This window comes from Tachypleus tridentatus, chromosome 6 (genome assembly GCF_004210375.1).
Source record: "Tachypleus tridentatus isolate NWPU-2018 chromosome 6, ASM421037v1, whole genome shotgun sequence".
NCBI lineage: Eukaryota > Metazoa > Arthropoda > Merostomata > Xiphosura > Limulidae > Tachypleus > Tachypleus tridentatus.
This window is the reverse complement of record NC_134830.1, coordinates 75,892,525-75,904,676: the sequence shown is the minus strand read 5'-3', so window position 1 is coordinate 75,904,676 and position 12,152 is coordinate 75,892,525. Positions and strand designations below refer to the sequence as shown.

Below are 12,152 nucleotides of genomic sequence, written 5' to 3'. Positions count from 1 at the left end.
ATTAGTTAATAATGGTATCTTTCATTCAACTTAATAAGAAATCAAAAGAGAGGACTGTATCTTCTTCAGTATGTGAATTTTTTAACAAGCTGGCTCTTGTTACTATGTACAAATGATTGTTAGAATGAATAATGATCCTAAAGCTAGTATATTTTAGGTGATTAGTTAACTGAGAATGTTCAGAAAATAATGTGAGATTTGAGAACTGGTAAGTAATTTTATGTGCAGTAAATGTACAATGTGTTGTAATAGTCATTTTTATCCTTGTAATTTTCTGATCAGAGTTGTAAATTATGTGTATTTTGGAATATGTTTTGATTATGAGAAATACTTCTATTTGAATAAAGAACACACAGTGCAGTCATTTTGCAATTTTTTTTTCCTCTGTTATAACATTAAAACATTATTATCCATTTTTTATTGTCTGGAAGATTTAAAACATCCTTTTATTTAGATAGTAAATGTAACTAATTCAGCATGTGTGTGGAATCTGTTAGCTGTGATTTTGGTAATTTGATGGATGTTTCTTTTTGCAACATATTTGCAATTTTACATAAATTAATAAATGATTAATTTGAGCACAATACAAAAAGCTGATTCCAATGTAAATGAGTAATGTGAAAAAAAATGTCAAATATTTTGTGCCATTTAAGATGCATCAAATAACCACTCATCTTTGAGAGTTATATGAGCTTCATTTTATATGATATTTATAATTTAACTGTCTGTTAGTGGCAGTAGTGACCTTTATGAACCATATGCAGCAGTGTACCATAGGATTCACTTGCAAATTCTTGAAAACAGGCCCATTACAAGCTGGAAAAACACTGTCATCCAAGTATTGGTAATAGTATGTGTGTATTAACTGGAAAAAAAAAGGGTTATTTTACCATATCTGTTTTACTGTTTGTATATTTGCAAGTATGGTGAACATGGTAGTATTACAAAAAGACTGTCCTGTTTTAAAATAAGATTTTTATTTTCTGGTGAAAGCAAGGCATTTTCACACTTTCTTTTAAATGTGTGTTATGTTTTACTAGGTTGCTGTGCAGGATACATTAAATATGAGAGAGGGGTCACCATCAATTTATAGGCCCCCTTCAAATTCAATGCCAACAGTTGTTACGAACTTTCCCAACCAAAGGTACTGAATTGACTCTTTCAATTTTTCATTTTTTATAATTGAACAAGTTAAATAGAAAAACAATTTCTTTCTGGTAGTATATAGAATAAAAAGGCAAAGTGACATAGAATGTGATGACATATCTTTTATTGAAATTTTCTTAGATTTGTTTTTACATATTTTATTAATATGCACAGATAAATCATTTTATTTCCTTTAGATTAACATTTACTGCTTTTAATCATTTAAGAAAAGAACTTAAAATGGAAGTTTATTGCTTGTCTCTTATATATGCATATTAAGTTTGTAAAACAAATTATTTTTCCTGTTTTTTTCTAGAGAAAATTCTGTAGTGTATGTGTAACATATTAATGCATTTTATCCTTTTTTCATCTAGGTTTTATCAAGCAGTTCGAGTGTGGCGACCCCAGGGAATATTTGGATGGGGATATTTTTTGTTATCGTTTCCATTTAATTTCATCTATCAGTCATTACTTAGTATCATGAGGTTTGCATGTAAGTTTAGTTTGATTTTTTTTTTAACCATATAATAGTACATACTGGGTTTGTTGGTATAGTGATAAGTAATTTGCTTTGTTGCTATTTGAATGTAAAAGTATTGCATATAACTGAAGTGGTAATCATTTATGCATAGATACATTTTTGTTTATATAAATTTGTTTTATTTAAAAAATAATATATCTACAAAGGAGCACCTTTATCCCTATATTAATAATATAATCAAATATCTAAGCACGCCCTCTACATTCCTATACTCAGTTACACAACTCCCTTCAAACATGTGGTCAGTTACCTCTTTCTTTCTTTGTGAACCTGACGATGACCGAAGAAGGTCGAAACATTGTTCGCTCCTCCACATAAAAAATTTCTCAACCCAAACCAGGCGTTTTTGCATATATATTTTTCTACAAGTGGGTTTTCTCATCATCACTGATTAGTATATGTACTGCTATAATAAGCACTATCAAGTAAAATAAATATTGCAAAATATTCCTGAAATTATTTAAAACCCTGTTTTTTTTTTTTAATGTATTTCTTAAGTGCTGTCATCAAATCATGAACCAAAGACATAGATTCTGAAAAGTCTTGTTGCCAAACAACCATATGTGATACATAGGTCAAAGAGAAATAGTTGTTATTGAAATGTTATTCCTAAACAAAAGTGTATAGTTTAAACTAATATATAAACTACATTATAACCATATAGCTGTAATACAGATTATTACATTTCTGGATTTTTAATTTTTTCAAATCAGTGAAACATGTTGAACAATAATGATTCTTTTGAGTGGAAGTGTTTACATGTTTTCTTTGTTCAGTCTAACATCTTGATAGTTTAACATAGGAAGAAATGCCTATATATGAAGGTTTTTTAATAAGTAAACAGACATGCACTTCAGATAAAGTGTTGTATTAAATAAACAAAAGTGAGACAAGAGTGCATTATTATAATTAGTATTTAATGTATATATGTAATATTTCAGCCATAAATAGATATTTGAGATTCCACACTAATTTTGGTAGAGTGCTTGGTTGAAGGTAGCCATAGAGATTGGTTCTTTGGAATGCTGTTGCTAGAAACTGTCATAGATAGACTACACATGCTCATTAGAGTTCTTATGTTGCAAATGGCTTGGCCACAAGAAAGTGATAATGATACAACCTTGAAAGTGTTGTTTTGTAAGTCAGGCTGAATGAGTAGGAGCCTCATCTTGCATGAAAATCCTACTTTGACTGGTTAGGTGGTCTTTGGTGTAAATAGCTAAGAAGTGTTGCTTGGGAATTGTGATGTGTCAATCATCATCTTTACATATAATCAGCTGTGATAATCCAGCTGGCCATATGACACCCTGGTATCATAAAATAAAAACTTCTATATTTTGTCACAGTTTGCAGAGATTGAAAAAATGACTAAAAGCATAGTCCCTAAATCTATGTTTTCACTGTTCCAAATCTAAACTCATTTAACTCTTTCACTATGGGCTTGGTCAAATTGATCAAGTTCATTACCACAAATTGACATTTACAGTTTCCAAACTATAAAGTTTTATGTATCTTTGGTAAAGTTTTAAGTGTTATTTGTTCACAAAAAAACAACAAAAAACAATATTTAATACAGTATTTCATTAAGAATATATGGAACCAAAGTGTTGACTGCTTTTAGTGCACAGTAGTTCTAATATTGAGATTAAAAATACATTTCTGTATCTGAAAAATTTTAGATTTAATTTGCATAATCTCTAAAATGTCCTAAATAAATTTCAGATGTTTTTTTCAGTAAAACATTATCAATTATTTCTTTATCCTAACAATATGTAGTCAGTTAATTTGTGTAACCAAATGTAGAAAATATGCTATAAACCTAAATTATCCTTTTTTATAAGTAGTTTAAAGTTCTAAACAGCATACATCTCAATATAAAAATTGCATTGTATTACCCTTTGAACCATGTTTAATTCATAATCATGCCACACAAGTTGTAAATTGGTGGTGATTATGTAGCTGATATTACCCATTCAAATTATGTAACATTTGAGCTCCTCAACATTGTATCTCATTAAAAGAATGTTATTATTATTAATATTTGTAATTCACCTAAACTAACCTTATCTAACCAAAACCGTTTCTAAGTTTTACATTTTACTTACTTATAATTAATAAAGAACACACATAAAAAGCAAGAAATGAGGTACTTACCCAGATCTGTTTTTTTCTGCTGTTGATGACTCATAATCTTACTTTTTTATACTAACAGTATTATACACTATATAATGTCACAGTATCATCATTATCTGCTATTTGAATGTGATGTATTGTAATGGTTATGGCTTTCTAACTTTGCAGCAACTGCTATTAAAAGTTTAGATAAGCTCACTGATATGTTTTTTTATGGGGATAAATGTTTAAATGGAAGTGAAATATACAGTTCTTTGTACAGAAAATAATGTAAAACATATGTAATTTAAAAAATTAAAACATTGGTTTTCTATTGATTATAAATAATATGTTAACTCACAACAGGAGTTCAGTTTTTGTATGTGTTTAAAGATTTTTTAGATGTAATATTTCTAACATTCAGTATAGTGTGTATATCTTTTAAAAAATTTGGCAGTGTTTTACTTACTAATGTCTCTAATACACACAAAAAATAATTTTTAATGAAGTATTTTTAATGAACTAAAATAAAGATTTGTTCATAAATATATTGAATATTTTTTGTAAATATTCCATGTGAAAAGTAATTTTTATATTAAAATAAAATATACTTTTCCTTACTTCAAAAATCTCAAACTACCTTCGTGTAATCCCTAAGACTTTCTAAATACATTTCAAACATTTTTTTCAGTAAAACTTTATAATTTATATGTTATTTTCTCTAACCTAACTCAAAACAGGAATGGTAAATCTGTTTGATCTTACAATCTAAATTACCCTTTTTTCTTTCTATAATGACTTCATATCGTAATATGTAACCACAGTAATTTATCCTAATTATTGCTAAGTTGGTAACAGGATATATCTATTGATAATTACATTTTATTGTATTATTGACCTTTGAACCATAACCAACTACTGCCTATGTACTTATAATTTGTAAATCACTCAGGGAACATGCAGTTCATGTTACACTATTGAATTACATTACTGATGAGATACAGCTAGTACAAGCTGTATACACATGTATACTTTGTGAAATATTTTTATTTTATTATTATTATTTATTTTACTTAATCTAATCTCAACTAACTAAAAACTGTCCTAATTTTTATATTTTAGTTGACTTCATACATAAAGAATAAAGATGTAAAATAAGGAATAAAATACTTATCAAATCTTCTTTTTTCTTGCTCTCAGATGTCAGAAAGCATTAACCTTACTTTTTTTATACTACTCATAACATTGCAAGTAATAATTCTTATTTAATTAAATAATGCTTCAAAAAATATACACTAATAACATGTAAAAATTAAATAAATTCCCTTACATCTCAAAACTTTCCTGGCTTTCTAACTCTGCAACAACAGTTGTTACAAATTCATCCAAGCTAGTTGTTAACTTTCTCTTGGGAATGGTGTCAGTACTCTGAGTGAAATTGACATTTAATAGTTCAGACACTATACAGTGTGCCATTTAATGTATGAAAACCTCGAGTTTCTATTGATTAGGTAATGTATAATTAAAGATAAGAGTGAAGTATTAACAAATTATGAAAGACAGGATGTGACAGGTGGGTGTAGTAAGAGGCATCCAATTTTTCTATTTGATAGCTCTGTAACCAGTGATATTTTAGTTTCTATTTTGTTTTGCTAGTTAATAGTAGTTTTAGTTTTGGTGTTTGCATATTTTAAGTTTGTTTTTCATTGTATTTGTTAGTAATGTCCCCCAGTTGCACAGCAGTATGTGTGTGGACTCCCACTTCTAGAAACTGGGTTTCAATACCTGTGATGGGCAGAGCACAGATAGCCTATTGTGTAACTTTGTGCTAAATTCCAAGCTAAACTTGCTAGTAATATTTTATTTTGGTGTTACACTTTTATTTTAATTTCATATTACTTAATTAATAATTGTCTCTGATTTAATGTTGAGTATTTGATGATCAGTTTTCATTCCATTTTGAGTCTTAAATCAGAATCACTTGTTTGAAGAGTAGTTATATTAAATATATAGTTGCTAATAATTACTCTGACAATTTACACTTTGTGATGTGAACAATATATGATTTGAATAAAAGGTAATAAAAATAGAATTTTAGTCCTTGGTCCCTTTCTTGCAGAAAATACAAAATCCATGCCATAACCACAGCACTGATTACAGTGACTAGTGAACAGACAGCAGAGATAAATATTTAAACTTACAATGTATAACATACAAAACAATTTTGAAAAATATCATATTTATAGTAATTCGTCTCCAGTATGATGGTGAGTATGTGATGAAAAGGTTCACTCTGTGCTAAACATTATGCCTAGTAAACTAAGTAACATTTACATACTGACTTGTATTGCTCTTTCCAATACAATAAGAAAACTTGAAACATTTACCTTTGAGAGAAAATTAGTTCAAAGTTAAAATCTTATCAAGTAACACTTTGTGACTTGTGCAGAAGAGTACTTAAGTAAGTTAATGATTACATTTTGGCTGGGGCTTACCTTCCATGATTTGTTATATAGTGTTATAAGAAACATAGTCGTAGTTGTTTTCAGGAAACATTTATTTTTTAGTATCATTTCATTTAAGTAATATCAGTTTGTTTTGTATTTATTCTTGTTAATGAAATCTCAATACTTACCAATTTTATTTTGTTTTTTAATGAAAATGTTGCTGTCTGTAAATAAATAAAATTAAAGGTTATAAAGATCATGCTTTGTCTGAGATTGGCCCAGCATGGCCAGGTGGCTAAGGAGATTGACTCATAATCTGAGGGTCGTGGGTTCTTGTCTCTGTCACACCAAACATGCTTGCACTTTCAGCTGTGGAGGTGTTATAATGTAACAGTCAATCCAATTATTTGTTGGTAAAAGACTGGGTAAAGAGCTGGCAGTTGGTGGTGATAACTAGCTGCTTTCTCTCTAGTCTTACAATGCTAAATGATGGATAGCTCTTGTGTACCTTTGTGCAAAATTAAAAAAAAAAAGGTTTTGCTGGAGTCATGATACACTATAATTAGTAATTTATGTTAAAATTTGTGCTTCTTGGAGGGGTGGGTGGTAAGTAAATTGGTGAAGAGGGGATGCATATAAAATGTTACAATTCTCACACTAGGGGAAATTTGGATTTTTGATTTTTACTGTTGCTAGATACAACTATGACATTGAAAAATAGTATACTATTAAAATTTGGATTATAAGCTATGTTTTTGCCAAATTTCTCCATTTACCATGTTCCTCCGTGTAGATTCCTGTACATGTTGAGGTGACCTCTGTAACACCTGTTATACCTCATTTTCTTATACTACATTCTCTTTCAGACAAAACTTTATGGCAAATGTCTCCCTTTTTCCTTCAGAAGGGACTAGAAGGACTTGCTGGCTCTCCAGAGTCAGTAAAGAACCTTTGATCTAGTGCTATATTGGTGGAAACATCCACATCTGAACATAGTGAACTCCTCTTGCATTAAAAGGCAATTGGGGATATATCTATTAAGGTTACATCTCATGCTACTTTGAATTCATCATGAGAAGTTATTGTTGATAGTGATTTGAAGAATATCCTGAATCAGAGATTCTTGCTGGTTTCTCCATCCAAGGAGTTTCTGCAGTGAGGCATATCTCCACTTGCAAAGATGGAATTACAATGTTGACCAACGTCCTCATTTACATCACCATATCCACATGCCACCATCAAGACAGGTTATCTTAACTGCAGGGTACAGCCATACATTCCAAACCCTTTCAGATGTTTCCAATATCAACAGTTTGGTCACCCGAAGACATTACGTTGTGGTTCCTTCTCGTGTGCTCATTGAGGTGGCAAGGACCATGATGCCTATGAGTGTGAAATGGACCCTCATTGTGTCAATTTCAATGGCTCTCACCCATCCTACTTTTGTTCTTGCCCTAAATGATTGGAAGAAAAAGAGGTGCAGTGCTTGAAAGTGATTCAAAACATTACTTACCCTGAGGCTCGAAAGTTGCTGTCCGCCACTTCATCTCAAACATATTCTGCTACACTTTGTTCCACTACTACAGTGGGAGTGCAGAAGGATCTCTCTGTGCTTCGAAAAGAATCATTCTCAAACTAAATGAAGTCTTTTGACCTCTGTAGTTAAAAAGTTCATGAATCAACTTTAACACCCATCTCTGTCCCTAACATACATTCCAGCAATTCCCAAGATCCACTTCCTTTTGTTCTGGGTACAGGCATTTCCTCGGGTACATCTTCTTCTCCCACTTCAAGATGCAAAACAATCATTTGTTCATGTCCTTAGTTGCTGGAATCCTCTTCCAACAGCAAAGACTTGCCCACTCAATAGATCTTCCGTGAATAAAACCAGTAAAGAAAAGAGACATGGTTCTAAACAGAAGGGTTCTCCACCCAATTTGCCTACACATAAATAAAAATGGACACCTTGATATATTGGAACTGTTGAGGTTTACGTTCTAATATAGATGACATCAAAACAGTTATTGTGACCTTTCATGCTATAATTTTAAGAGAGACTGGCTGTGGTTGATGCCACCCGACCCACGTGCCCCAGTGGAAGCTGGATCGAGTAAGCTAGGCCTTTTTCACTGCTCTCTCAGAACTTGATTCTGCCATCGTCTGTAAGCCACCAATAGACGTCTGTGTGGCAGCAGTAACTGACTGTATTTTACAAGCAGTTGCTCAATGTATTCCTAAAACTTCAACATGTTTTTCATGATATCCTCGTGTGTATCCTGCCTGCCACATGGCATGTAAGGCTTCAGAAATGGGTCTGGGATACTTTTCATAGGTATCCCATGCTCTCACACCACATCACTTTCCAGCAGGCCCGTGCACATCCTTGGTGGGAAAGACATCAAAACCAGAAGGAATCTTGTATTAAGTTTACAACCAGCATATCTTTTACCACCAGTTCCAAATCATATGGGACAAGATTGAAAAGGTCAGTGGGCAATATAATTCTGTCCCCCTCTCAATCTTGCTCTCTGATGGCCAGGAAGTAGCTGGTATGTGGAGTATTGCTGATACTCTACATGAGAGATTTTGCCAGGTATCTATCACTTTTGCCTTTTTCTCCACCTTCTTAGCCATCAAGACTTTCAAGCTGATTATATTTATGTCTATAATAATTAATTTACACTGGTGAAACTCAAACTGGCCCTTCATCGGTCTAGCAGTACATCGGTTGGACCTGATGAACTACACTATGAAATACTCCTGCTTCCTGCCTGCCATCCATCTCCTGCTTCTCTTGCTATTGCAGGAGATTGTTTTTCTTGATGACTGGAGCCAGGATATGGTCCTACCTTTCTCTAAGCCTGGGAAGGATTCCAAGCTTCCTTCACATTACCGTCCAATTGCTTTGATGAGCTGTCTCTGTAAGACATTAATTAGAATGGTTAATGCTTGTCTTGTTTGGTTCCTCAAATCAGACAACCTCCTTTTGCCCACCCAGTGTGGGTTCTGCTGAGAGTGCTCCACCATGGATCACCTGATTTGACTAGAAATGTCAATCAGAAAAGCATTTTCAAACAATAGCATCTTGTATCAATATTCTTTGGCATTGAGAAGGCTTATGATACAAGATGGAGGTATGGCATTTTGTGAGACCTCCATATATATGGGTTACGTGGCCATTTGCCTGTATTTATTAAAAATTTTTAATAAACAGGAGATTCCAAGTTCGTGTGGGTTAGATACTCTCCCATTCGTTTCTGCAGGAACTTGGAGCCCCTCAGGGCTGTATTTTGTGTGTTACACTTTTCAATATAAAGATTAATGCCATCACTGAACTCCATCTTACTGTTACAAATGGGCTCTATGTTGATGACTTTGACATCTAATACCAGTTGTTGAACATGAGGTATATTGAGCAGCAGCTACAGACTGCCCTCAATCGTTTACTGAAGTGGATTACAGCAAACAGGGTTATCTTTTCTCTCTCTAAAACTGTTTTCATACAATTTTACCACCAATAGGGTATTCACCCTGTTCCTGAACTCCGTAGTGGTAAAGTTGTTTTGCCTGTGGTCCCTGAGACAAAGTTCTTGCAGCTTATCTTTGACCATAAGCTGACCTTTATACCAGACATCAAGAAGCTACTGGTCAAATGTACAAGAGCACTAAGCATCCTCTGTGTTCTCTTTTCCACCACTTGCAGAGCAGATCGATGTTCTATGCTAAAGATATATTGTGCTCTTATTAGATCAAAACTCTACTACAGATCATTAATCTATGGCTGTGCCATGACCTCGGCTTAAAGATGCTAGACCCCCTTCATCATCAAGAACTTTGACTCTGCACTGGGGCTTTCTGCACTTCCTCAGTTCAGAGCTTATACAAAGAGTCTCATGAACCTTCTTTGCACCTTCACCATTTGCAACTGTCTTTACTATATGCTTCGAAGCTTCATTCCTTACAAAGCATCCCACCTTGGGTTGTGTTTTCCTTCCTCAGGGGCCATACTTTTTCAGAAGAGACGATCTGCCATTGCTCCTTTTGGCCTTCATATCCAGGTGCAGTTGGATGAATTGTGTTTGTCCTTGGATAACATAGCTGTCTCTACTGGTCAACCCATCATACCATGGCTTCTTACAGTACCCAAATGTGACCTGTCTTTAAGTCATCTGAGAAAAGTAGACACTCCTGATTGGAAATACTGTCTGTTACTTGCTGAACATTGTTTGAACCATTCCTATTTATATAGATGGTTCAAAATCAGTTATTTGTGTGGGTTCTTCCATGGTTTGTTGTAGTTTGATGGTTGCACACAGAATCCCCTCTACAGCTTCTGTGTTCACTGCTGAACTGTATGCCATTTCTCTTGCCCTGGATCACATAAAAGAAAAGCAGTACTCAAACTGCACTATTTATACTGACTCACTTAGTTCTTTACTGGCCTTGGGATCACTTAACGTTAGTTCACACCCTGTTTTTGCCAATATTCAAAACTAAGTTGTCCAATTCTTTTTAACATCTACTTCTATCCAGTTTTTCTGGATACCAGGCCACTTTGATATTCGTGGGAACAAGCTTACCAACACAGCATCCATATCTATCTGCTCTGGCACTATCATCGCAATGCCTGTTTCATACATGGATTATGGTCCTCTATTTAAGGCTCGGCTCTATGCCAGTTAGCAGTTGACTTAGAGTGAGCAACATGGAAACAAGCTTTTCCAAATAAAACCCTGTACTGTACTTTGGTTGTCTTGCTTTCCTGAGGATCAGAAAGAGGAAGTTGTTCTAACTAGACTATGCATTGGTCACAGTTTTTTAACTCATAATTTTCTTTTATCTGAGACTGATGCACCAGTGTGTTGTCTGTGTAACACTCAGGTCACAATAAGCCACATTTTACTTTCTTGCCATTCTTATGACTCTCAATGATGTCACTATTTTAAACATGTTCTGTCCCAAGGTTTATCCATAATGTTAGTGTTATTGATGATGGTGACACTGTCCACCCTGGAGATTTTTTAGTTTTTTAAAGGCCCTTAATCTTTTTTAATGCTATTTATGTTTTTTAATTTATACATTAGACCTATTATAATGTGATTCCCTTTTAAGAATCAAAGTTCATCTAGTTCAATTTTAAATTGGAAAATGGCCATTACATCAAATAATTTGAAACAAGGACTAGAAAGGCCAACTTCAGGTGATGGAAGGTAGATTTTGAACTTACCTTTTGGTCTTTCTGGTGAGTTATGATAATTACAATTATGCTACAGAAAGTCCTTTACAACTTGTATTTCTGTAGTTTTTCTCTTACTGCTATAGACCATATGTAAACATTGGATTTAATGCTATTTATGTTTTTTTTTTAACTTTGTTTTGTTTTACCTAAAATTTAACTTTTTACAGAATGTTTGGCACAGATAGCCTAGCTGCTTTGTGCCATAAAATACCAAACCAACCAATCAACCATTTACCATGATAAGCACATAGTCTTATTAAATTTTCATGTAAATGATTAAATCTTCATCACATGTTCAGAAAAAGATGCTCATAGTGACTGAGTTAAAGACATTAATGTTCCAAAGGGCTAAAGGATATGATAGCATCTTTAATGGTCTCTGTAATCAATGAACAATAATGGTTTGAGTAAGAATGGCTTACCTCTAGAATTTTTGCCCTTGCAGCTCTAGTTATGAAGGAAACAGATGATGTGAGGGCAACTTCTAACAGCAAGAAGAGTCTGTTCTTTTCATTTTGTGTGTCATGGCTTTACAGAAAACTATTGGTTTTTAATGTGACTGAGCTTCACTGTCACCCTATCCCTAGTGGACTGTGGTATTGCAATTGATTGCTAATTTTTTGCTGACTTTGACTGCCTTCCAGTCCTACAATCATATGAAAATGTG

General features: G+C 33.3%; 1 protein-coding gene across 4 annotated transcripts in view; it reads left to right on the top strand.

Annotated features, from left to right (window-relative positions):
- Positions 1–12,152, top strand: part of Faf2 (Fas-associated factor 2) — a 65,965-nt gene that overhangs the window by 26,330 nt on the left and 27,483 nt on the right. For all 4 annotated transcript variants that reach the window (XM_076505589.1, XM_076505587.1, XM_076505590.1 and 1 more), the window contains 2 exons: positions 1,041–1,144; positions 1,521–1,639. In XM_076505589.1, the coding sequence (XP_076361704.1) occupies positions 1,041–1,144; positions 1,521–1,639 (223 nt within the window). The remainder of the gene's footprint in view (positions 1–1,040; positions 1,145–1,520; positions 1,640–12,152) is intronic.